This window comes from Pseudonaja textilis, chromosome 4 (assembly GCF_049901715.1).
Source record: "Pseudonaja textilis isolate UNSWEBS1 chromosome 4, rPseTex1.2, whole genome shotgun sequence".
NCBI lineage: Eukaryota > Metazoa > Chordata > Lepidosauria > Squamata > Elapidae > Pseudonaja > Pseudonaja textilis.
In genome coordinates, this window is record NC_141993.1 from 58,792,076 (window position 1) to 58,819,887 (window position 27,812).

Genomic DNA, 27,812 nt, shown 5'->3' on the forward strand with positions numbered 1-27,812 from the left:
TGAGATGATCTTTAGCCTTTCATAAGACTTCGAAACCTGGCTATAGTTCAGGCAAGCTGTTGTTAATATGGTTTTATGATTTGAATGTATTATTTAGCTTACAGATACAGATAATCAGAGTTGGAAGGGACCTTGTGGGTCATCTAGTCCAACCCGCCACCCAAGCAGGAGACCCTATACCATTTCTGGCAAATGGCAGTCCAATCTCTTCTTGAAAGTCTCAAGTGATGATGCTCCCACAACTTCCAAAGGCAAGCTGTTCCATTGGTTGATTGTACTCACAATTGGAGAACTTGGGAGTCATGAGCTATGGACTGGTTTTTAATTTTTATATCTGATAGAATCAATAGCATAAAGATAGGCATCCATAAAGTTATTTAAATAGATACATACATTTTAGTATTAGCATTAGATCCTCCCATGCTGTTTTGCATATTGAGTAGCAACGTATCTCCAGACTTTTTGATTTTGGGTGAGTACTTCAGTGGCTTCCCATGTGGTATTTAGAGTCTTTAAGTCTTCCATGAACATTCTCTGCCATGCATTTCGAGGTTTTCCTCTTGGTTTTTTGATATCAGTGGGTGTCATTTTGGGAATTCAATTGTTCCATATGGAGGTTATGATGTCAACTTGGAACACATCTTCATTAGTAATATGGTCAAAATAGTGAATCTCTAGGATACATGCATACATACACAATTATAGTGGAAGCTAAAATATTGTTCATGAAGAGAAAGAGCTAGCTGGCTAGATGAATAATTAATAAATAAATACATATAAATAAATAAATTCAGGGGACAGAAGATCGAGAACCTCTCATCTTTGTATCATTGGTACAAATACTGAAACCTTTGACACTTTCTCCAAATGATAACAGCTGCCTCACAGAATCCTCACAGGTTTTCTCTTATCAAATTTACTTGATGCCCACCAGAGATAAATCTCTTTGGCTTCACTGATTATTTCTAAAAATGTCTGAAAAACACGAAATCTGGCTTTGTGACTTAAGTGCATGATCTTTTGGCAGTGCTCTGAACTAGATATATTTTCATCTATGATATCAATGTATAGAGAATTAACTTTATCTCACGTGCCAGTAAAGCTAATCCTCCCAGCAGCTGTTACCACTCAAATTCAAAATGAATATGATTTTAATTTACCTCGATCTAACCTAATAAATTCTATTGTTTTCCTAAGCACTTCTGTGAATTAAAGGGTTGACATATAAGCACACATATAGGACTGGAGTGGCTTTTAGGCATGTAGCCAAATATCTTCCCAATTCACTAATAGGGGATATAACACTCCCTCTAGAAAAGCCTTTGACCAAATGATAAAAATCAAACTGTTCCCTATTTCTCTTATAAACTTTTTAAAATCTCCCAGACTTGTCAAAAAGGCCTCCGCAGGGCCCGTGAATGTGATCCCGTAGCAAAAATAATGTGCAATTTGCCTCCTATCATCTCTGATTACTAATTTATAACACTACTCCAAATCCTTCAAAAGAAGGTGTAACAGATGCACGTATAAAGCATCTCAAAATCACCAGAGCACTTACAACATTCTTCAGAGTCACAAGGTGACTTTTTAAGTTACAAATGGCTCTTTTCACACACATACTTAATACTTCTCTGGGTTGCACCTATCTGAAAAACAGCACAGGTACTTCACTCAGGGACTGCTCAAAGTTATAATGGCACTCAAAAAAGTGATTTATGACTGTTGCAGCGTCCGCATGGTCCTGTGATTTACATTTGGATGCTTGACAACTGACTCATATTTATGACGGTTGCAGTGTCCTGAGCTTAAGTGATCCCCTTTTGTGACCTTCTAACAAGTAATGGGGAAACCGGATTCACTTAACAACCGTGTTACTATAACAACTGCAGGGATTCACTTAACAAATGTGGCAAGAAAATCTGTAAAATGGGCAAAGCTCACTTAACAAACTTTTCACTTAGCAGCAGAAATTTTGGGCTCAACTGTGGTCGTAAGTGGAGGACTGCTTACATACATACTATATATATAGTATTGATTATATAATGTACATATATATAGTATATAATTTGTATAAATGTATAATATATATATAAAACTGTTACAGAAAACTGTTTAATAACAGAAAACTGTTATAACAAATAATATAAAACTACTTCTATAGTGATTTACATTACAAACAATTTATTTAATGGTTGTTAAATCCTTTCCTAATGGCTTATTAACAAGTCCATGAAAGGATTTTAATGTGATCCAATATGTTTTTGTGAATTCAAAGAAGAATGAAGTCTTGAATTTCCCTTTACTGGTTAATGATACATTGTATCTGAAATTCATAATTGTTCTTTTTTTGTTTCCTTAAATTATTTCCACTTCTGACTTCTACATAGTGATCGCAACATCTAAAATGTGTATAGCTTTACATAGGTAAGTTGTCTAATTTGCTTGAAAATCAGCAGGATTATCAAGTATTGTGCATTTCTAAATCAAAAGTAATCAGAAAGCAGAAATTAATACATACGTAAAAATAACTTGTAAAAATATTACTGTATTTTTTTATGAAATGCAAATTATTTTGTTATATTTTTAATAACTGAATGAATCATAGAAAGAAAGCATTATTGGTCATGTTGTTCTGGAGAGTGATGGAGGAACATATAAGCAAAATTATAAATAATTCAGAATCATAACAGGCATCCTCATATTCTCAGAATTGAGAGTCACAGGCACTTTTATTTAATTTATTACTGCAGAGAAACCATTCTTTCATGGCCCAAATCAGAAACTACTAATCCTGCTCTGATACAGTCTTGTGGCAATCTATGCAGGATAAGACAGAAGCTTAAAGTTTCTAGAACATTAATTTCCAATTTTTTCATAGTAAAAAATATTTGTGAATACATCCATAATATATGCATGTTTACTTCTAATTTAAATATATGTGCTATTCAATTAACATATTATGTACCACATAAAATATATCCCAACATAGAAACTAAAACATGATGAAATAAAGGTAAAATAAACAACATTGTGATATTTTCTTCCAGCATCCCAATGGATTGTCAGGGTGCAAACACACAACTTTGGAGACCACAGCTCTAGTGAAAAGATAATTGCTTGCTTAATTCCTAAAAATAATATAAACTATTGAAAAGTTATTCAAATGTAAATTCAATTGGTTCACTGGTGAGATTCAAATTTTTTTTTACTACCGGTTCTGAGGGTGTGGCTTGGTGGTGTGGTATGGCTTGGTGGGTGTGGCAAGGTGGGTGTGGCAGAGGAAGGATACTGCAAAATCTCCATTCCCACCCCACTCCGGGGGTTATCACCGGTTCTCCGAACTACTCAAAATTTCCACTACCGGTTCTCCAGAACTGGTCAGAACCTGCTGAATACCACCTCTGAATTGGTTCCTTTATTAGTTCCTTCCTCCAACATAGGAAGGCTATCTTAGTCTATAGTAGTGCAAAAATCAAGAGTGTGTTAGCATCTTCTCCAGATACTAAAATTTAATTGAAAGGCATAAAACTTGAAAACTCATGCCTTTTAATAAAATGCATTAGTTGGAAAAGATGCTACCAAATTCCTGATCTTTGTCGTAAAAACAAGAGAATTGCCACAGCATTATTACATAATATTTTCTAGCAATATCATCCATGAGCCTGTGTGGGTAGGAATTCTTATGGCCTTGTTCAAGCAGTTTATAACAACCTCCTTTGAGAACATAACAGAATCCTAATAAGATTTTTATGCATTATGCAAATGTCATTGTAAAAGTGTATGCTTTTAAACTAATGCAGCTTTTCAGGAATAAGATTTAAATTGCTAATTTAAATTAGATTACAGAACATACATACACAGACTAACTCACATTTCATGGCAATTGATTTAGCCTAAGGTAAATGCACCCTGTTTATAAGCCATGTTTATAATATATCCATTAATCGTATTTAAATATTGGCACAGCAAATCTGCAGGCACATAATTATTTGACTTACACAAGCTTCCTAATATGGCTCACTGCAATGTGGGAAGTAACTAAAATTTTCTCTTTGAAGCTGCAATCTGATCTAGAGGCAGAATTCCTAATTCCTTCACCTACTTCCAATTTTCTGATCTGTGTTCCTTGTTTTGCAATGTCACTACCGCCACTAATATATTATGGGGACAAGGAGCAATATTTTGCTGTCTTGAATTTCGAAAGCCTAGTACAAATCAATTAGACAGGCCAAATCGATTATCTTCCGTTTGATTTCTTAAAAATTCTCGTAACATTCTAATGGGTTTTGTTGTTGTTGCTTAGGGAGTTGGAAGAACGCAGTATGGTTTACAAACCAGTTTGTTCAGGAAACCACGATTGGGTAAGCGTTGCAAAAATACAGTTCTGAATGTTCCCCCCTACTTAAATCCTCCGTCTATTTTATTTTTATTTTTTATTTTGGTCCAGCAAAGCAATTTTACATTCATTTCGAACTAATTGGCGCGACTCCCCAGAAAAACGCCGCTCAGATCGCGGAGGATGGTCGCAGAACCGGTTAAGAAAGGTTTGACAGTCCGACCATTTCAGACTACATTTCCCAGGACACACTGCGTCTTCTGCGGAACGGGTAGTTGGAGCCATTCCGGGTCAATCTAGCATGGCTTCGTTTGCAATAAGCAGCTGCGTTAGAAGCGGGAGGGCGGCTTTGTTGCTTCCAAGGTGTCTGCTAAGATTGAGGGGCTTTTGCGAAGGCCCGGGTGCAGGTGAGTGTTGGCGGGGGCATCAGGTAGAGTGGCCGTTTCTTAGAGGTACGGACAGCGGAGTAGAGGAGAGTACTCCGAGGGAAGCAACCTTATTGAAAGGATACGAACAAACTATGGTTGTGGGATAGACGCTCGTCCTTTCCTCTCCGCTCGAATTCATGGATTTCATGCTTTGCCTGATTCAGGCTGCAAGATCCAAAAGACCATTAAGTAGCAGCAAGGAGATACCGTAAACTTTGCTGTCATTGCTCACCAGATTTTTGCAACCCCATCTAAGTTGCTAAGTTCAGGCATCCACAACTCCTATCGGCTTCCTGGAAATCATCTGGACCGGTCCTATGTGAGCAGCAAAAGTTTAAATTGTGATGATGACACAAAGCAAAAGAAAACAAGTCATCAGGATTTTGGCAGCTCAATGTGAGTCCTCCTGGGTTACAGGAATTGAAGCACATGATCCTTGGAAGGCATCAGACTGGAGAAAGTGTTCATTTGCCAAGCTGAAATGATTTCTTTCAAAACCAATATGCCTTAAAGCCTTATTCATCTCAATGGGATCAAGTGTCAGTTCATTGGGTTTATCCTTTTTGATCTCATTGCTAAGTTGGCAGTTCAATTGATATCTGTGGGAAATATTTTTTGTGATTTTTACTGGAACATCTGACTTTATGATAGTAGGATGTAAAAGTGTAAAAACTAACAGCAAAGACAGGAAGCTGCTTCCTCAGGCTATGTTTATCCATCATAATAAATACTATGTTGATTATTTTGTATGTGAGTGGCTCTCCTGGGTCTCAGACCAAAAGAGAAGGCTTAACTGAAATCTTAATGAAAAAAAATGCAGTTTTGCTCAGCTGGATTTACTAATGTATTTATAAGTGTAGTGCAAAAGGACAATAGACCTAAATTCTGTCATCTCATGTTATGGTCATCTAGTCATCAGTATTAACTCTGAGCAATTTGCTCCTACAGTCCATGAGCCTGAAGTCTGATCAGATTTTAGTTCCCAAAGACGCGTTTCTTTTGCTTTATATGTAATTCTCTATTTACAACTACAATTGGGGCCTGAATTTCTGATACTAAGCAAGGCAGTTGTTAAGCAAATTGCACCTGATTTTATAACCTTTTTTTCCACAGCACTTAATCATTTGGGCATTAAGTGAATCAGACTTTCTCCGTTAACTTTACTTGTTGGAACTGGCTGAGAAGGTTGCAAATGATGACCAAATGATTCTTGGATGCTGCCAAATGCTTGAAATTTTTTATCGTTTGATCATGGTGATGCTGTGATAGTTGTAAGCACAAAGACCTATTGTAAGCCAATATTTTTGATACTATTGTAACTTTGAACGGTTACTAAATGATTGTAAATTGAGGACTAAAATAAAGTAGAATAGTATTCTGTGACTACTAACAAATGGGTAACAGCCACATGTGTGATATAGTGATTTACTTTATATTTTACTGTTTATAAATCTAAGCCATTTTGATTCATGTCTCCTTGGATAGATTAAGGGAATAATTACTTTGTTAATAGTATCCTGGACTTGAACACTTCTTCAATCAAGATTAAATATCTGTGTGAAATCCCTTTCATACTATTTATTTGCTGTACAGAATTAACTTAAGAGCCTTGAAATATGAAATCTCCATTCTTGTGCCCTTCAGCTGTGAGGGAGCTGCAACTTCCAAGCCAGCACCTGTTTGGGATTGACTTATATCCTTGGAAAGCACCCTAAGAACCACAGATTATATAGTGTCATCTCCAGGTGGATGGAAAACTCTACCGCAATAGCTCTGCTATTGTCACTTTGATGGGGAAGATAAGAGAGAGGGTATGCCTGGTGATACTTTATATCTCCCAAGATAACACTAGAATGGGACAGAATGGGAAATAATGCATAATAGTGAGGTGGAAAATATAAATTAAGCAATACAAAGTGTCTGCATCTTCTCCTGCCTTTCCAGAATGAACCTTGCAAGCCATGCATTTCTGTTTGTCCCCCATGGCTTCTTGCCTTTTATTCACAGTATGATTCCTCGACCCATAAACAACCTATCACTGTAGTACAATTATGATACATATATTTATTTGTGCTTAACCCCAGTTGCATATAAGATTTTAACTGTTGATTAACTTAATTTTTTTAAAAAAAGCCATGATATAATTTAATGTTTTACTGTTGTGTTCTAGCATTTATGTATTTTGTGTGAACAACTTGTTTTACAGAAGAAACCAAAACTGATGTTCCAAAGCCTTGTTTCATGGATGAAAAAGTTCAGAACTTGCTTTCCAAGATGACAGGGATGGATTTGCAGAAGATTTTCAAGGCAAGAAAACAAGAGCTTAATCCTCCTGTATACAAGGTCATGACAGAATCCCAGCTGGAAGAGGTATTTCAACTGTTCTATGACCATAAATAGAAGATATGTTGATTTGTTTCTATGTGATTACTTACGTGATTTTTTTCCCCTTAGGCTTCAGAACAAGCTGTTAAGATGGCTAAAAAGTATCTCAAAATGCCGCCTGTACTGAATGTACGGGAACCAATTGATGATGTATTAGCTGAAGACAGGATAATTGATGGATCTGAGCCTTATAAATATGTTTTTACTGATTTAACATATGACATCCCACACAATGTAAGTCTTTTAGATACCCATGGCAATAACACTGAAATGATGTATACCTTAATTCTATTTTCTGTTTCATTGATAGGCAGTGTTATACACAGAGCAGTAGCTTAATAGCTTATTTTTAAGACTAAATTTCAGTGAATGAGGCTTTTGATATCACTCATGGATTTATAGGAAATCAAAGTTTTTTCCAAGCATGCCAATTTATGACATTATGTTCCCATTGAATGTAAGATTGACAGGTTGAGCCATACTTTTTAGATGAGTTCTTTCATTCTTTTTTTTCGTTTTCTCAGACCTGAATTGCCTGTTATTTTTTCTTTGCAACATTCTGGAAGAAATCAAATGCAATGAACATTTAGAATCCCTCTCTGCAGTAAATTATCTATGTCTCTTGTACAGTTAGCTTTAAAATGGACTAAAGTGGTCCTCGAGTTACGACCACAATGAAGCCCATTTCTGTTGCTAGACCTTTAATGAATTTTGTCCCACTTTGTTACCTTTCTTGTCATAGTTAAGTGAATCACTGAAGTTGTTAATAACATGGTTGATGTTAAGTGATTCAGGCTTCCCTATTGACTTTGCTTGTCAGAAAGTCACAAAAGGTGATCACGTGACCCTGGGCCACTGCTACTGTCATAAATTTGAGTCAGTTGCCAAGCATTTAAATTTTGATCACATGACCATAGGGATACTGCAATGGTCATCAGTGTGAAAAATGTTCATACATAACTGAACAGGCACTAAATGAATTGTTGTAAATCGAGGACTATCTGTAATAATGTTGGCAGAACAGTTTGGAAATGGCTACTGAATTCTACATAAGATCTCTTTGTAACTTATTTATCATTAGTTTTCTAAAAACAAAAATAAGTTGTCATAGAAGAATTGAGCCAGCAAGTTAACTTTCTAAATTTTCCCATTGAAATAACATTAGGATGAGTGAGTCCTTTGACTGGACATATCATGGATATAATCTCATTGTATATAAATACAATATATGTTACTCATTCAAATAGCTGCGAGGAATTTCTCAAAAGCCAGTTGATATTTTAAATATATATTAATTCCCGTCTAAAGTGAAAAAATTCATGGCACTTTGATAAAATTGTACCTTACCTATGTTTTCTTTTTCAATTTCAGGAGCGATTCATTGTGGTTCGAGAAACAAATGGAGTATTACGCAAGGCCACTTGGGAAGAACGGGACAGGATGATACAGATCTATTTCCCAAAAGAAGGCCGTAAAATTGTGCCTTCATCTATATTCAGTGATAAAAATAGTGCAATGGTAAATATAAGAACATTAATTTTCCTTTCATAGTCTTTAGACTGACTTAGTTGGCTTATCAAATGCTTGTTATTTGGGAAAAATTGTCTAGCATTATCTTTTAAATTATTAGGCACCTAACTCCACCTTGTTAAACCATAATTTAGCATGTAAGTATGAATACGGGGAAACGTTCCCTCTCAGTCTTGTGTTCTAGTTTAACTGGACTAAAAATAAGTTGAAGTCTATTTAAGGTTTTGATTAGTAAGTTGATATTAAAACTACAGGTATGTAGCGTTAATACCGGAATACTAATGATTCTCTGGTGGAATTAGGAAAGTTTACCTTCATTTGAACACTTGATTTACTTACCCGAATAGCTTTTATTCCTGTAATCTTACTGCAGAACTGGGCTAAGCATTTTAACAGCTTTATGGAAAATTTAAACGAAGGTTTTTGACATGAAATGCTACAATGTTTCTTGTTTTAGACTATGTTTCTTCAGGACCGACATGAAGAACTCCTTGATCGCTGCCTTCTGCAGTTTGAGCCAGATTCAGCGGACTATATCAGAGTGAGTTATCAGTATTGCTCAGTGGAGAGGTAGAACTTAGGAATTGCTCATCAAAGTACTGTAGAGTAGAAGAAAATTCATGAACTCTTTAGCACTGTAGTGGATCTGAACTTCATTGAAACATTGTTAATTCTGGCTACACTATTTTTATGTATTTTATATCCTGTGAGAGTCCAACAACTCCTGATAACTTTAGACCGTGTAGAAACATTTGGTTTATAGGGAAGGTATATACATTAAGATTGTACTAAGAGGTGTGGTGGCAAAACACTGAGGAATCCTGGTAGTAAGAGTTATGATCATTAACATTAGAAAACATGAGTGGCCTGCAATTCATTTGCTGTAACTGTGGTTATTACTGACCTCCTGAAGTATGCTTTGCAAATCAGAAAGACAGGAGTTCAATATTTTCAGTAAGTACATAATACAGTATAAATTTTGATGACACTTGTTCAACCAGCTCATTCATGGCCTAAGATGAGAGCACAAATCGCCTTGCAGTACATTTCTGGAAACAAATGCATTATGATTTGTAAATATGCTTAAATATCTGAACAGATTCATCATGAGACATACGAGGATATTGATAAAAATGGAAAATATGATCTGCTGCGTTCAACAAAATATTTTGGTGGGATGGTCTGGTATCTTGTAAGTAGAAAGAAAACAGAAGGATTGCTGCTGGACATGATTCAAAGAAATTTGTAAGTACTTTTGTAAGCCAATGTTTCTGTATGAAAGGAATTCACTGAACTATTTCATTTGGCATTATTGTATTAAAAATGACCCATGTTATTCATGTTATCTATTCAAATTGAAAGCTAAGCTGATTAGTATTTTTTGGAAGTTTCCCAAGAAATTCCACTGCTCTGGGCTAGACTGTGAAGTTTTTTCTTTTGGTTGACATTGGCAGTCTCTTCTATACAGCTGCTGAAAAACTGATTTCTGTATAATCCCTAGGAGTTGAATTTCAGTTGAGAGCATATTATGTCTGTAGAAAAAAATGTACTTCATAATTTTAATTAGAATTTTATTGCTCTTTAATTTTTTCTTGCTACTGTTACAACTATTTCATAAATAATTACCTGTTTATGTTGTTTATGTTGTATCTTAGTTCTTAAGAACTGGATTTAAAATGTAACTTTAGTTACAGACAAGCTCATTTTTTAACTAAAGTGTGCTATATAGTAGTGGCTTATTTAAAATTCATCAATATTCCTTTCACTGTATGCTAGTAACATTAAGCCACTTCCCACATTCTTAATTATCAAAATGTTCAAATTAAATATATGAAACTATCTGGGAGTTGTTACAAATTAATTTCTGAATTTCAGGTTTGAAGATGCTATAAGTTTAATTAGCCTTTATCATATGCTCCATCCTGACTGTGAATCAGCAAGAGAGGCACAAGAACAAGATATCAAAGGGATAGATTTAATTAAGGTAGTATATACTTTTTATGAATGTAAAAAAGTTGAAAAAGCATACATCAGCATCCGCTGGCAGTCACAACATTGCATCTTCCTAGTGGCTTTGGAAATAAATGCAGTTTATTCATATTCAGAATTTTTTCAATTTTGTGTAATTCTTTTCAGCCCTAATAGCTGTCAAATACTTATTAGAAGTTTAGTCACATAAATTCACCATTTGCGTATGAGTGCAGGATGTTATTTTCAAAATCATATTGGATACTTGATGATTGTTTTAATTTTTTTACAGGCATTTGCAAAGGCAGAAACATCAAGAGCTAGCTACATTGAACTTATCCTACAGGCTTATCAAGCACTTTCGCATAAGTCTGCAGCTTCACAAAATGACTAGATCAATAAAATCATTTAATGTCATGTGGGAAAGGAGTACATATGTACCCTATACAAAATGTACATAAATATCTAAAAGAACATTTTTATACCATGTATGATAAAAATTATTCCACAATTTCCTCAGCATGCCTACTTTTTCTTTCTTTTAAATCAATCTTATTTCTTTATACACCAGAGACTGAGGGAATCTGAAAGAAATTTATTAGAAAATTGTTTGATCATGTGATATGAGCTTGCTACTGTATCTAAGGAGGCCTACATCACAAATGGGGAAATCTATATCTGTACTGTAAAAGACTGACCCTATTTATTTTTCATCTTAAATATAAAAAGAGCCACTTTTCAACAAGAAGACTACACTCAAGCATAACTAGGTGTAAGAATGTGCATCAGCTTAAAAGTTCAGTCAGATATTTCTTCATCCAGAAAAATATCGGTGGTATCAATATCCTCCAATTCCAAGTTATCCAGATCTACATCTAGGTCCAATAAAACCTAAAACAAGACATAAGTAGTTAGGGCAGAAAAAAATCTGTTATCTTAGCAAAAAAAAAAAAGTAGACCATTTTGCAAGTTGTAATGGTCACCTGAGTAATGCAAATTGGTGTGGAGCCTTCTTGGCTGCAGGATGTTTTCTATCTTGTGTCACAGGGCAGAAAACATCTTGCAACCAAGGCTCCACACTTATTTGCCCTACTCAGATGACCCTGAGGACACAGATAAACCTCCAAGTCGCCTCAACTACTCTCTAAAAGAATACAAATGACCAGCTCTCTGCAAGGAATATGAATCCTTCCATTCCCCACCCTCTAGACAGCTGAAGAAGCTTCTTAGATGAAAAGCAAAACATCTTCAAAGAAAAAAGTGCAGTTGCCTCCTGAAAAAGCACCTTTGGGACTTAAAAGTGTTAACTTGTTAGAATAAGTATACAATCCTTATTCAAGAGTCACAATTAGTTTTATAGTTATATATAAGTAGGTGGAAGGGATTGGTATTGCTATTACCACAGAATCAGTATCGGAATTAACAGTGCAGTAGTACATATAGTAATAAAAAGCTTGTAAAAGAAACCCCAGTCTATCATGCTTGGGATACAAAAAATAATTCCTAATAAATTAAGATAATAAAGCCATTTTAGTAAAAAAAATATTTTGAACTACAATTATTGAAGTTTTTAATCATGTTGGCTCAATGCTGAAACTCATTAAGCTGTTGATATGATTAGCCATATTCACAATTTATTTCTTAGGAACAAATTGGAAAACAAATGTTTTAGAAAAAAACACTAATTAAAAACAATATATACTTTATTAGTGAGTTTCATACCTAAAGCTGATTAAAACCATTAATGAGGAAGATAGTACTTAAAATGTAAGAGGAAGATATTATGCTAGAAGTCAATAATTGTAGCTACATGCTAGGACCTACATTTGAACACAATGAAGTTAGCCTGTATTTAAAAATAATATCTTAATTTCCACTGCTCTTTGAAGGCAGTTAATTAGTATTTTAGAAAGTAATGCAAAAAACTGATATAAGTGTCCTAAGGCAAAAAACTGATGTATTAATGTAAATTGAGGGACAACTTACATGAAAGAAAGTTTACTTGCTTACAGTCAATGTATGCTACGACTTGGCTCTACATAGCTTACAAAACAAATTTAATTTTGACACTATCATATAGAAACTTGAAACAAGGAAATTGCAGGTGTGTAGTAGATTAGAACTTCCAAAGTGCTAATTCTTTTCTTGAGTAAATTTACCTTTTCATCTTTGATCTCCTCTGAAACCTTTCTAGCAACTGGAGGCATTATTAGAGGCCTAGGAGATGGGACTGATTCATCTTCTGGTTCCTTATAAAGAGAAGAAAGCACCCACTTATAATAAATAAATAATGTATACCAATCAATATTTTACTGACACATTTTTTCCATTACTTATGGCTATCTACCAGAGACATTCTGTTCTCCTAACATAAACTGAACTTAGTGAAACCTCAATTCTTTAGGCCATCCATTCAGTGGACTTTAGAAGTACCAGATAAAAATTTACTTTGTCACCTTGTTATTTCTAAAGTAATCTGAACAATTTGTGTTACTACTTTTTAAAGATTTATCCCACCCTTATTACAGGTGGCACATAGAGCCATTTGTGCGGGCACATGAGCCCCAGCCAAACTTACCTGCACTACGCATGTGCATGCCTCCCAGCTGATTTTTGGCCCGTTTGAGGCTGTTTTCACTTCCCTGGAAGCTCGAAGGAAGCCTCTGTAGCCTTGGGGGGCCAAAAAACTGGCCTTCCAGAAACACTGGCAGTGCCGAAATGGATCTGTTTTCAGCCTTTCAAGGCTCCAGAGGCTTCCCTCGAACTTCTGGGAGGGCAAAAACAGCCTCCCCCAAGCTCCAGAGGTCCTCCAGAGGCTGAAAACGGGCACTTCTGGTATTTCTGGAAGGCCCATTTTTCGGTCTCCCGGGGCTTCCTTCGAGCTTCGGGAGGGCAAAAACGGCTTCAAACAGCCGAAAATCAGCTGGGAGGCATGCATATGCGCAGTGTAGGTAAGGGGGTGGGGGTGTTATGTGTGCATGGCGGGGGGGCAGGGCACATTGCATTGTGGGTGCTGGCATGTGTGTACATGCGCTATTGCATGTGCGCAAGCTTTCAGCACGCCAGAACAAAAAGGTTCGCCACCAGTGCACTATACCAAACCGGCTCATTGTTATGTTATCCATCTACTTTGCATCAATTGTACTCACCATCTAGATCAGGGATGTCAAACTTGAGGCCTGCAGGCGGGATGCATCACATGCTGGCCCTGCCCGGTTTAGCGAAGGAGAAAAAAGTCCCAATATGTCCTTTGTCGATGCAAATTTGACACCCCTGATCTAGATGCTTTTCAATCCATATGGGATAAACACAGCAGTGATTGCTCTTATAGATCATCACTGTTGTGACCTGTATGGGGAAGTTTTGTGCCTGGACCATCTGTGATAATCAAAAACACTCGTCATAGCAGTTCTGTTCTTTTCTAAGTAGATGGGTCTAGCTAAGGCAAGATAAGAATTTGTTCTAGTGAGAAATTTCAGGACTTTTTTTTTTCTTCCTCCAACTTTTGTTGGCTCTTTTGAATCTGTTAAAATAGACTATGGAAAAAGACATTAGCTAGTACGTTTATAGTGCAATATCAAGTATTTTATTTATTTTTAAATATACAAAACTTTCAAGCTGTAACCAGAATGTATTGTTTTTCATACATTGTCTTCATGGCGTGAAATACATTTTGTACTAAGTTTAGTTTCCTTTAATCTCATTTTTTTGGCCTCCAAAGTTTATTAAAATCTGATTTTTTTCCACAGAGCATTCCAATGATCATTTTTTTCTACACTAGAACTTTTAAAATCTTCACATTAAGTAGTTAATGTTGGACTGTGAATTTATCATTTTGAGTTGATACGAATAGCCAAAATATTTCAAAATAAAACAATTCTAAGGAAAATAAATGAAAAAAGGCACACTTGCCTATCAAATACTATCTTCTGCATTCTACAATGCTGTATAAATAAATAAAATCATCTATATAAATCCATAAAAATGGATTTTCAAAAACTCTGAAATGCTATAAAGAATTTATTTGTACTAGGGACTGGCGTTATTTTCTGCAGTGCGATGCTATTTTGAGGTCCATACCAAAAAGGGTGAGACCATTTATCATGTACTTTTTCCATATTTTTTTTCTCTTAACAATTTTTTTTCCTACTAGAAAACTAGAATGATCACTTATCAGAGGTCTGAATTACATAACTGGAAAAGGATTTATAAATCATGCAATGCTTCACAAAAATATTTATCATAAAAGCCTTTTTCTTGGGGTGGGTGGGTAGGGGGGATATTTGTCTAGCCCTTCTTTCCTTGGTGCACTCTAAAATGTGTGATTTCCTCAAATGTATTAATACTAACCTCTGATACTTTGTTTTGCACTGTGAAATCTATGGTTTCTTGCATGATATTTCTTTCTTCATTTGGCTAAAAAACACAACAAAAATAAATAATGAATCAGCAGTACTTCACTGACTCTCGACTGCTAAATTCCAAAACTGTTGGTAACTTGCATCAACTTACAGTAACTAGAGGGTATTCACTGGCTGGCCGTGATATGGTTTGGGAATTTTTTATGTATTCTTCAGCAACAAACGCTTCCTTCAATCCAGGAAACAAATTTTCATACTCTGTGGGATCAGCTAGGGATTCAGCAGCTTTCTGGTTGATTTTAGAAAGATTTTCTCTCCATAGTTTTACAACCCTGAAACAGATTACTATTGTAAGAAGCTTAATTTTGAAGAAAATATTTATACTATGTACCATAGATTTCATAGTTCAGTTACCTTGAAACTTGACTTGGCAAATATGTTCGTGCTAAGAAAGCTGCTTCTGGTAATCGTCCAGTTTTAATCAAAAGTTCAAGACAATGGTCAAGCCTACAATGAAACAAGTTCTCTTTTAAAAAATGGGTTTAAATTAGTAATATAACAAAGTGTGAAAAGAAAAGTGTGCCTACAATATTTTTATAGCACTGTAAAAATCTTCAAAACAAACCTATTTACCATTGGTTCAATATGTGTTCCTGACATTGGATCTATGTAACAATAATATTACATGCCTGTGCTTGTTTCCAATTCAATTCCTGACACAATTTAAAATGCAGGTTTAATATATTAAGTACTTTAGGCTTTGGCACCTTGATGCTTGTAGCACTGCCACCTATCATCTGTATAAGCCTGATCTATTAGAGCAAGGAGAGAGAAACTCCAGGTCTATCACTTCTAAGGAATGAGAAGAGCTGAGCATTGATGACAACAGTGTTTTTTAATATGTGGGCCTAGGAACTCTAGGAGTCCCCCATGATTCTCAGTGGTCCACTAAAACAATCTGCCAGCCTATGTAGAAAAAAATAACAGAATATTAAATTGACATTAAATGACTCAGCACTGCATCAATTTAATTTTTAACATAAATATCAAATATAACCCAGACAACATAGGAATGTTTATTTTTTGAGGATACTTAGGAAATGCTACTGAATATGACAGAATGTTTGATACTTACTCTCCTTGCAGAAAGTAGCTCATAAATGCTACATTGTTTTTGCCATCTTTTTCTGCTCCTTCAGCTAGCTTGTTCACCATACTAGTATTTCCTGAAGCTGTGGCTAAAAGCAATAAGCCACCATAGTCTTGTGCATGATGCAGACATTCTTGGGCAAGGCCAAATTGGCACTTATTGATGGCAAGTTCAGCTAGCTGCTTCCACTTCTGCTCAGACTATAGAAACAAAATATTTTCTCTTTTGAGTATCAAACATGTTAAATGGTTTTGGTTCTGCTAGGGCTATTTTTTATTTCTTTTTTACACTTTCTCTTTTGTATATTATTTAAAGAAAAAGATTAAATTTAAGAAAAAATATTATGAACTGTTTATCATACCAAAGCTATGAATATGCCTTTTCTAAAAAGCAGTGTTTGGATGTGTTTAATGTGTTTGATTTATAGAAAATTATTCCTAGACTTTATTATTATTCCTATTCAATGTTTGGATGATCACTAAACCATAAATTCTTGGTAAGTAAGAACTTAGGAAGATTTTGAGCTATCTAAAAGCATGACCATTTCCCATCTGAGAAGAATCAACTGAATCATTCATAATTTTTCAAGACGAGTATGTGAAACAATTCAGAAAAATGTGTCTTACTATTACTTCAGTATAGTGCAAGTCATTTAGACCATGATTTATCCATAATTTGGATAGGAATGATTTTTAAATTCAGTTCAACCATCACAAAAATAACTGGAATTCAGTCTATTCCCAGGCACTCACAATTCTATTTCTTTTTCACAAATCAGATCTGGTGCTGATTTATATAAACATTTATTCTGTTACTAGGCTTATATGCAGTTACCATTATGACTGACTCTGAACAGTTCAGTAGTAAGAATAAAAACAAAATTCAAAATGTACAGTAAATTATTGAAACTTTAAGGAAGTCTCTTCTCTTCTGAGACCCATTCTTCATTGCTTTCCAAAAAGCAAATGGAGTTGGGGCAATCTAATATTGTTGAGGATTCTGTTCCAGAGGATGGGGGTACTTATACTATGATATTTTTAAGATGATACCAACATACCTCTGCTTCCAACGCAAGTTGATATGCAATCTTAAGCTCACCAAGCTGAAGAGCAAGCTCAAAGCGGTGTTCTGGGTCTGTTGATACGGCAAGTGCTTGCTGTTTGAAACCCTAAATACATTTTTAAAACAGCAACTTGTTACTAACACAATTTTTTTTAACATCCTAGAGAAAAGTGTGATTTTTCCTGATTAGCTATAATTTCAAATATTTAAGAATTAATATTAATTGATAATTTTCATTTTTCTAAATATGCAGCTATGTAGTACTAACATAAGACTAAGCAATACAGGGTGCCTGTTATTCCCCCTGTCCCCTTAATTCCTGGCACCTCAAGAATATCAAGATGGCATTAATAAACTCCAACTGTAAATTGCTAAAGTATAGCTCACTTTTCAAAAAGCAATACAGTAGTCTGATTACACCTATTTTACACCCAGGTATTACAAATAAGGGTTGAAAATTCTGATAACCCTTCTTATTAATACATCATGGAGTCCTTGGTATTTTCTGCATTTGGCTGTTTGATTGCAGACATCTCATTCTTGCTTGCTCTGACAATGTTGGTCAGAGTGTGGTTTTCTCCTTGTTAATTAATACATCTGATATTTTGTGAGTTCATAATTGGTCCTCTCTCACTCCGCAAAGAATATTGGGATATTTAATTTTAAACATAACCTCTGGTTATTCACAACATAAAATTCCACTACATATTAGATGTTTAGTTGTTATTGAAAGACTGGGGCAAACGTTTTTACCTGCTTCTCAAGGAAGTGTGCAACTCTGGTCCTCTGTTCCTTTGGAATTGTAGGGAGAACTTTGTCTGCCATACTGAAGTCTCTCCTCATGACTGCAGTCTGATATTCTAGCACTGATACTAATAAGGAGTAACTGACTATATTTAATTCTTTATCACCAAGGTAAAGTCTGTTGTCTTTGGGTATATACCCTAATAAATACATCGTTCTTTAAGAAAATAAAAAGACAGAGAAAAGTATGTTTTAACACAGATGTAAAGTTGGGTTTGAGAAATAAGATTAAAGTAGTTATTTATCTAACGTAAATAGGCAAATTGCATCAGCAAGCCTGTCCTAATTATGACTAGAACAATGAGGTATTATCAAAACATAATAAACATACTGGGGCACTGACAATACTGGAAAAGTTTTTCCAAAGTACCCAATTAAAAGCAACTGTGCTGTAACGATTAATTTCCATAATTCTTCTTTTACCTTAAAAATACTGAGAAAAAAAGCTGAGAAATTGTGTAAAATATTGAGTCTTATGCATAACATTGAACAAACAATAAAGAGTTAGGATTATGGAATCCTCCCACAATCAAGACCTTTACTGAAGTCCAATTAGAACTCCACCATATTACTACCAGCACTCCCACCATCAAGACTTTTACTAGAGTTCTGGAGTCCTCTCAACATTATTTCAACCTGAACAGTAACCTGAGGACTATATTTCTGTCAATTTCTGGCACAAGACCATATATGCCTGTCCGTTCTGTCCATCTATCCAGAAGAATGGCAGAATGATTTTACATCAATAACAATTATACCTTATGAGCTACAGAATGCTTACCGGTCCAAGTGTGCAATAGTGACAATTTCTCCTCCAACATAGTAGTTTAGTCTGTTCACAGAGCTTGTATAAATAAAACAGTCTCCCACCCAAAGTCCAGTTTTCACAATTTCTTGAATTTCACCAAGGACCTAGTGGAAGAATAAAGATTTTATACTTTGTAATATCCCAATAGATTCAGCAAAATGATAACAGAACTTTAGCTACATTGGCAAATGATTGCATTATTTCATAAGCTCTGAAATGAAGACCTCTTCAAATATGAATTTGTCAAACTGAATAGTATTTTGCTAAAACAGTGACTTAATAAGCAAAAGATGAACATTCACTATCCATACATAGTTTGATATTTTATCACGAAGCAGAAATTCACAAGTATATTGATCTACACATTCACTTATTTTATCAGGAAAACGTATCTATACCAGGCGTGTCAAACTTGCGGTGTCATGTTGTTGTCATGTGACGTATCATGACTTTTTTAGTAGGTATAGCCAGCATGTGACGCATCTGGTCCGCAGCCCATATAGTTTGACACCTCTCATCTATACTAATACGACTGATTACAAGTTTATTTTTTATTTATTAACATGTATGAGGAGGGATCAGATCCCACTGTACAGATACCTCAAAGGCATCTTCAATGCCATCTTCAGTGACTCCCTCATGTGTATCTTGTGCAGTTGCAACTTTTTCAGAAAGGTATTTCAGAATGAAGAATGATTCTTCTGTAGCAATGCAGACAAGTTCACCAGAGTCAGACCAAAAAATCTAAATCAAAACAACAGAAGCCATGGGTGGCGAAAAGTAAATATATTGAGCTGAATATTCTGCATTTGAAATACTGTATGTATTATTAATAAATAATACGGTATTTATTGAATTTAAATATTTTCTTCAAAGAATTAAAATTTATACCAGCTTAGTTTTATAAAAAATTAAAATTTACTTATACTCATTTCAAACAATCAACTGAGTGCTACACAGTTCCCCAAATATATAATTTGGGATTAAAAACTGATTGGTAAATAATAAAATTTAAAATCATGCTGTGCATTATTATTACATATAAACACCAAGATTCACATTCATTAGAATAAAACAAATTCATCTGGAGGGATACTCATAACAATCTCCATGGCTTCAGGTTTTCACCAACGTTCTAAAAATTAGGAGATTTTTAGATAATGAATGAGATTCAGATGAAAAAACAACTCACATGTTTGGGTTGTATTTCAATTCTGCGTATCAGTTCTGTATTTTCCCAGTCATAATATGCCAAGCCATTGACAGATCGGACACCCAATAAGAAGCCACCATATATACCTGCATCAAAAAGATACAGAAATTAGTATTTTAGTAGAAAATGCTCCCATCTGACTAAATAGAATACTAAGCATTAAGTGCATAGCTTGCCTTCTGCTCCAAAATCAGGTTTAAAGGATTTCTTCTCTTTGAAGTTTTTAAATATCTTGACACTACTGTTGCTTTCTCTGATTGCATACCTGTACATAAAAGAATTCAATATAACTTTAAGATGCCAATGCCCATAATAACCAACCAACAATAGGTTTTTACATTTTAACTGATCATTATGTCACATAAGCTAATATGCAAAACTCTTACTATGATTACTGTACTTACTCAGAAGAATCATGTGCCCAGGCAAACTCCTGAGCAGAGCCAAAGCTTTTGTTTCTCAGTGCCATAGCAGTATAAATGATATATTCACCATCCCCACATACTACTACAAATCTGAAAAAAGTGAACATAACAAAACATTAGTAAATCAGGTATATAAAAATGTTTTGTCTGTAAGACTCAAAATAGTATTAGAAAAACATATATAAAAAAAACAGTGGCGGGGTCCAAGTCTTGTATGCACAGAGTCCTGGGTATACTCAAATAGCACTCAAAGGTTTTTTTTGTTCATAAAATTATTTATCAATGCCAACAAAACTGGCTTGGCAGTGATGGTGTAATTTAGATTAACAGAGTTCCATACAGTATTTTCCTAAAATGTCTTTAGCTCTACATATAATTTAAGACAAACCTTTCCCCCGAAACCTTCTGAAAAATGAACCTTACCGTCCATTCGGATTATGCTGAATAGTTTGAGGATATATTTCACAGCTGCCCATATCTTTCACTGCAAGCGGTAGCCTCTCCCCATCTTTTATTTCTGTATCTCCCATTGCTTTGAGATTAGCTTGCTGAATTTCTGAATGCTTGGCCCAAATAATCTTTCCATTTGCATCCATTGACATGGCTGGCTCTTCCCGACCAAGCTAGTAAGGAGAAAATTAAAATGAAAATAGAATAAAACATCCTATACTTTCTCCAACCACTTTGCTTACATCTATGACATTTACAAAAAGTAAGAAAAATCACCAATGTGAAATGCTTAACCAGTGTCTGTTTCTCACTTATGAAAAATAGCCAATTATTCATCTGGTGGATATCAATTATAGGTTTTCTAAGACAAACATACTTTGACAATGATGCTACCCTCATCATATCCAAGGGCCACATTGTTTGATCCTCTTAAGCTTGCAACACACCACACACGTTCCATGCCATAATTCAAAGTACTTTCGAGACGGTAAGTGCTTGAATGCCAGATGCGAACGGTTCCTGTATTTTTTTAAAAAAAGACACCATAAATAAACCTATGCCATGATTTATTATTAGGTTTTCTTTACCAATCAAATCAGGAATATTCCTATGAAATCTGGATTTGAATAATTCATAATCTTAAAGCAAAAAATGTATACAATATGGTTGTGATAGACATATCTATTTTTATTGTTATAATATATGGGAGTGGAGTAAATAATATACTGCTCTAAACTAAATGTTGAATTAGTTTCATAGAAGAATATCTAGATTACCATCTTCAGAGCCAGTGATGATAATAGGAAGTTCAGGGTGAAAACTGACACAAGAAACATTCTGTGCATGTCCCTCCAGAATTTGCACACATGTTTTATTCTAAGAGAAAATAATGAAAATAATTGATAAAAGATTCAATTGCATATCATAATTATTACTATCATCAAGATTCAATTTCACTGGTAAAATAATAGCAATAACGATAATTTACTAAATTTATATGCTGTCCAATTCTCTCTCTCTCTCTTTTTACATTAAGATAGAACATCACAAGTTCTTTATTAAGTAGGCAACTGGAGCCTACAGATTAAGTTTTCCCAACATATATTTAAGCTTTCCCTTGCATTCCACAGGCTGCAAATCCTGTGAGAGAATTCAGAGAAAAAAATAACCGATAACTCACTGGCGGCAAAAGGAAGCCCACGATCTCTGCCTAGGACAAGGCAATGGGTCCAGGCAGTCTGTCCAAACCCCACCCCTCCTTCAAGAAATCATGGTGACTTCAACATCAACAAATGGAAAAAATAGTGTGGTTTTGCTTTGGTGTTGCTAACATGGACACATGGGCCAAGTTCCAAAAGGGTTTGTCTTCACTTTGAGGGCTCCAGGTTGCATATCCCCATTTGCACTTTCCAAGCTTTCCATCTGTTCCTGGGGACACCTAGCCATGGAATTATGTCTTTCTCCCTCTAGGAACAGGCAATTATACACCTTTTAGGACCTGTGGACTTCAACTCCCATAATTCCTGAGCTGGCTAATTCTCAATGACTCTTAAATGATACAGTGAGTTTTTAGAAACATGTTTAGCATTCTCCAACAATCTTTAGATGAATAACAAAACATAACCATAAATCCAGTTTTCAGTTAAAACTCAACACGTACAGCTATTTTCTATTACCCCCAAATGGTTTAGAAATCAGTATCTCATACCTGATAATCCCAGATCTTAACCAGACGATCATCTGCTCCTGAAATTAGGTAAGGTTTATCACCTCCACTGTAATAATCAATACTATTTACACCTTTCTCGTGTCCTTCTAAAGTAAAGTTGGGTGAAGAAGAGCCAAGCTGCCACACCTTGCAAAAAAATGAAATTAGATTCTTTAAAAAACAGTAGGCATAGTAGATATGCCACAAGTTAGTAAATACAGAGTGATTCTGAAACCTTCAGCTACATTAAATTTATAATATTCTGCTCAAATTCTGAAGTAAAATTAAATCAGAAAGCAAAAATAGATCATTCTAAGAAGAATTTAAAATCTTAATATATTAGAAGTTAGTTCAGTTTTCCAAATAAACAACAAAATTGAATACATTATGAACTTGCTGAAACAATTTCAAGCTTAATCAAAAGGCATACACATAAAAAGCTTTTTTCTTAAGTCTGTCACTTTCTGCATCATGAGCTGATCTTAGCTATCATACTGAATCTCCACAGTCCATACCTTGAACCCTCAAACAATAGATAATTAAAGCTAAAACTAATAGCTAAAGCTAATTAAAGCAAAAACTGCATTCCAATGAAATCTTTTAATAACCCCACATACTTAAAAGCAACCAAGTAGACTTGTATTATTGATAATCAACTTCTGTAAATTCACTACCAAATACCATAAGCGATATATATTAGTTTAACTAGGTACCTGGAAGTTGTCAATGCTACCACAGAAGTAGCTAAACATTTACAAAGCGATGAAATTATTTCATTTTAAATCAATAGTTTTGACTTTCCAAGTAATAGTAGCTGCTATTTCCAAAATGAAATTAGTTATGCATATATCATACCTTGATTGTTCTATCCAGAGAGGTACTAGCAAACTGGTTATTGTCCTTAGGATTTATGACAATCTGCATTACATAATGAGTATGCCCTTCAAACACTTGAGAACAAGCCCATTTTTTATCCCAGTCCCATAGTTTAATAAGCATGTCATCTATGGGAGACAAAGAACATATATCATTACAATTTTTTCTATCATAACTATTACCCACTTCACAAAAAATGCACATTTTACTACAATGAGAAATTTAACTTAGGAACTAAGCGGTATACATGTTTAACCACCTTGCAATAGTCAAATAGTCTTGAAATTTAGAAACAAATTTATAAAATCTACTTGATAAAAAAGATAAAAGCTAGACAACACATCAAGCATACAACTATAAATACTGGCATTCTGTAGTTTTCCATCAAAACTGATGGAAATAGTACTGAATTATTCAATTACAAAAAAGTGCTTCAACCTTCAGAAAAAGGTTTTGACCTCAGTGAATAAATAGAAAGCTGCCAAGAAAGTATTAATATACTTACCACTGCTAGTTAGAATGAAAGGCTGCGTAGGATGCACGGCAATGCAGCGAATGTAATCTGAGTGTGCTTCAAACATATGTACTCTTTCTAAAGTATTATAGTTGAAAACTTTAATTTGCATATCATCCTGTGGGGAAAAAAATTCAAAGGAATAATTAAAAGCATCACCGATTGAACTGTTATGATGAATGACTGAGAAAATGAGTGCAGAATACAAGGAGGATGAAATGTTCTCAACGTATAAAAGAGTATACTGAGGTTGTATCAAGAGTGGAATTTGGGAGAAAATAGAAATTAAAGGAAATGAGAGGAGTGAAAGAAATGGAATACAGTTACTGCAGTTAGCAAAAGTAAATGATTTATGAAAAAATGATGAAATTGATAAGAGTGAATGAAATGTGTACATTAAAAGAAGATGATGTGGAAGATAGTTGGAGAAAAAATATTAGGAATCCTGAGTGTTGTGTTTAGTAAAATCTGAAATGTAATATATAAAAAAGCATACTTACTAAACTACTGACAAAATAATTTTATTTGAATTTTTAGCTGCCCAACTCCAATGGGCAGATAACAAAATGAACAGTCCAGAATTATTTAAAAAAATATAAAGGTAAAGATAAAAGTTTTCCTTGTCCAGTCCTATCAGACTGTAGGGGCGGTGCTCATCAGTTTCTTAGCAGAGGGAGCCAGCATTGTCTGAAGACCCTTTCTGTGGTGGTGTGGCCAGCAAAGGCACATGAAATGCTGATAACTTCCTACCAAAGTGGTGTCTATTTATCTACTTGCATTTGCATGCTTTTGAACTGCTAGATAGGCAGGAGCTGTGGCAAGTAACGGAAGCTCACCCCATCGCATGACACTCAGGTCTTGAAGCAGGTTGTTAGCTTTTCAGCTGACAAGCTCAGCGTCTTTATCTGTTGACCCATTGCACCCCCATGAAAATATCAAATCAGAGAGACAGACTAACCTAAAATACTCTAATAAACAGATCAATAAACAGAACAAAAATGAGCCCTAATAATAAAACATAAATTCCAGGCCAGGCACCAAAAGTCAACATATTGATTGCTAATATGATCAGGGAAATACAACAAAAGTAAAGCATGCACGATTAGCCGTTCTCACCCTAGGAAATAGTTAATTTGGAGAAAATTCAGAAGTGCAGGCAAACTAAAAATTCTAAATTTCCATATTAAGATGAGGAATAAATTTTAATTGTTAAACTGTGGATATGAAGTATAATTGTACATAAAAATTATCACAGTTAAATTTAAACATCAGGATCTCTAACTTAAGTAAACTATAGCTTATCTCAGTAGACTTTCAGAAATACATATGACACAAAGAAACAACTTACAGCTCCTGTAACAACCCAGTTCTTTCTTGCCACAAATTTAGCTGCTCTGACAGGTAAGTCACATACTTCAAAAGTTTTCACTAGTGTCTGAAAATAAAATAGTTTTGATTATTTTCACGCAAATAAGATTTTTCAAAGGGTTATTATTTGCCATGTAAATTATTGCCTTCTTAGGCTAGAGCTATAATTTTACAATAATTTTGTTCTAATGCTACATAAACCTGGTATTGAGAGGTGGGGGAATAATTCAAAAAGAGACAAGGAAAAATACTAATATTATAAATGTAACCTTTAATGGGAGGACATGAGACTTAAGTAAAAAATGTATTGCATCAAATTAATTAAAAAAAACATACATAAGGAGTATTATTTTTGCATAAATCTATCTCCATAAAACAATTATCTTTTCACAAGGGTTACCAACTATATTTAATATCAGGCTTACTTGTGTTTCATGGTTCCAAACACAAACACTGCCATTGTAAAGGCTAGCCAACATCCATGGTTCTGTGGGATGCAGGTCCACACTCTTCACTCGGTCAGATCGAGCTGTTAGTTTCCGCTTTATATCAAGTCGGAGAGGCTAAACAGAAGAAAATTTATTAGGCTATTTCAAACACAAGCAGATCTATTAAAAATGAAAATAAAAGCTTAGTTATATTTATGTAAGAATATACTATCATTCTTCCTGCAATGTGTCAGTTTAGTTTCTCATACAGGTGATGTTTGAAGTTTTTCATGAATTTATGAACCCCAGACCATAAAACAAAGCAAGTAAACAAATATTGCTATTGACTTCACAAAAACATTCATTACTGTGTAAAAAGAGAACAACTATTATGTAAATTAATCAAAATAAGATTTATGGCAATACAAAATAATCATAGTAGTGATATTAGCAAACAGTTTGGACAGCTCTTAGAAATGGGCAGGAATGCAATTGGACAAATGGAACAAGAGACCTCTAACTTGTGAGAACTGTAAAACACTGAAAGCAAAAGCTTCAATATAATTTTTTTAAATGAGATGCCTCTTTAATATAATCATAACTATTAAGAGCAAAAGTCATTGGCAAATCATGAAGATTTTATATTTTTATGTTCCAGATTTCTAGTCCTTCACTCATGTCTGAAAATGAAATACAATAATCAAAAAAGGAACACTCTGAAAAGGTTGAACTAATCAGACCTGATGGTACTGGATCAAGTCATGACACTATTTCAGTTAAAAACAACCTGGCAGTCTCATTCCTCTCAGTCATAAAACTGCACTCTGTTCAAAAATGTATTTAAACATACACATTTCTACCTCTAAACCTCTGGAACATGCAGATTTAGTTTTGAACAAATAATGGAAAATCATTACAAGAATCATGCAACTTTACCAATAACTCAACTATTAGGTCCTAACACATGGGTTAGCTATGGGGCACTGGCACTTATTTTTTAGTCTTAATTTAATATTCTACATTAAGGCAATCATTATCCATACTGACAACATCTGGATGGCCATTGGGTGGAACCCCACAAAACAGAAAAGTCTCCTTGCTGCCAACAGTGATTGTCGGGTTAGGCTGTTATACAGTCTGAAAAGGGCATGAATGAAAGCAACCATTACAGCATTGTTGACTGTTCATATTATCATATTATAACAGAGCATGTACTTCAAAGCCTCTCCTTTCCCCAGCAACATTTGGAGTAGATAATGAGCTAAGTCCTGGTAAAATAACTGACAAAAAATTGAACCAGTAGGTAATGCCTAGCTATTAAATTCTCTCAGATCATAGATGACAATGATGATAACAAGGTTCCCACAACAAAGAGAAACGAAAAAATTCAAATCGTATGAACCCAAGCGGGCTCTTTTGATTCAACAGCATCTATTGCAAAGGCAAATTGGCAGAAATAAATGAAATCAAGGTCCAAATCAACCAAAAGAGTTCTCCTCGCCCTATCCATTTAAACAGCGTTGCCATTTTTCGACGGAAAACAGATTTTGCAAAGAAATCATCAAAGACGGGTTTGCTCTCGCAGTATATTCGGAATAAAAGTCACGGTTGGATTTCTGCTTATTGCACGGCTCAGGAACACGCCTCGCTTCTATCGACTAACCTACACAAACAGCTGCTTGGAAGAGCAACGCGGAGGCTCTTGCATGAATGGAGGTGGAAGCAAACAAACCGAGTCTCTTCCACACGTATTCCTGACTCGACCCTTGTTCGATCCAGCTACGTTCCTCTGCCCTCCGGGGCCTACTATTCATATGGCAGCCTCCAGTAAAACTCCTGTTTTTGAGACTCTCAACTTACCATAGCGGTGGTGTCGGCTGCTCAGGCCACCCAACTTGCCGAGGTCCGCTCCGAGCTCAATTCACCGACGTGGAGTTTCCGGCTTCAATTGTTCTCGCGATAACCAAAAACTAAACGAGAATGTCGGGCAAATACTCT

At 34.9% G+C, this 27,812-nt stretch overlaps 2 protein-coding genes across 4 annotated transcripts; one reads left to right on the forward strand and one right to left on the reverse strand.

Moving 5' to 3' along the window:
* Positions 1–4,619: 4,619 nt before the first annotated feature.
* Positions 4,620–11,162, forward strand: MRPS22 (mitochondrial ribosomal protein S22). Of its 3 annotated transcripts, XM_087933168.1 has the most exons (9): positions 4,620–4,743; positions 5,878–6,054; positions 6,971–7,134; positions 7,219–7,383; positions 8,521–8,667; positions 9,137–9,220; positions 9,779–9,924; positions 10,555–10,663; positions 10,940–11,162. In XM_087933168.1, the coding sequence occupies exons 3-9, from the start codon at positions 7,006–7,008 to the stop codon at positions 11,039–11,041; spliced, it is 882 nt and encodes a 293-aa protein (XP_087789294.1). In that variant the 5' UTR covers positions 4,620–4,743; positions 5,878–6,054; positions 6,971–7,005; the 3' UTR covers positions 11,042–11,162. The 3 variants fall into 3 exon arrangements, with proteins under 3 accessions (XP_087789294.1, XP_026557278.1, XP_087789293.1); XM_026701493.2 differs by lacking the exon at positions 5,878–6,054; XM_087933167.1 differs by lacking the exons at positions 5,878–6,054; positions 10,940–11,162 and having other exon boundaries at positions 10,555–10,858.
* Positions 10,641–27,745, reverse strand: COPB2 (coat protein complex I subunit beta 2). Its single transcript, XM_026701492.2, has 22 exons — positions 27,675–27,745; positions 25,812–25,949; positions 25,367–25,453; positions 24,010–24,136; positions 23,484–23,632; positions 22,629–22,775; positions 21,697–21,796; positions 21,297–21,439; positions 20,894–21,093; positions 20,450–20,560; positions 20,222–20,310; positions 20,025–20,131; positions 19,433–19,576; positions 18,806–18,936; positions 17,974–18,181; positions 17,216–17,326; positions 16,144–16,358; positions 15,423–15,515; positions 15,160–15,340; positions 14,998–15,063; positions 12,807–12,896; positions 10,641–11,538 (listed from the first exon to the last, which is right to left on the reverse strand). The coding sequence occupies exons 1-22, from the start codon at positions 27,675–27,677 to the stop codon at positions 11,446–11,448; spliced, it is 2,733 nt and encodes a 910-aa protein (XP_026557277.1). The 5' UTR covers positions 27,678–27,745; the 3' UTR covers positions 10,641–11,445.
* Between the last annotated feature and the right edge of the window lie 67 nt (positions 27,746–27,812).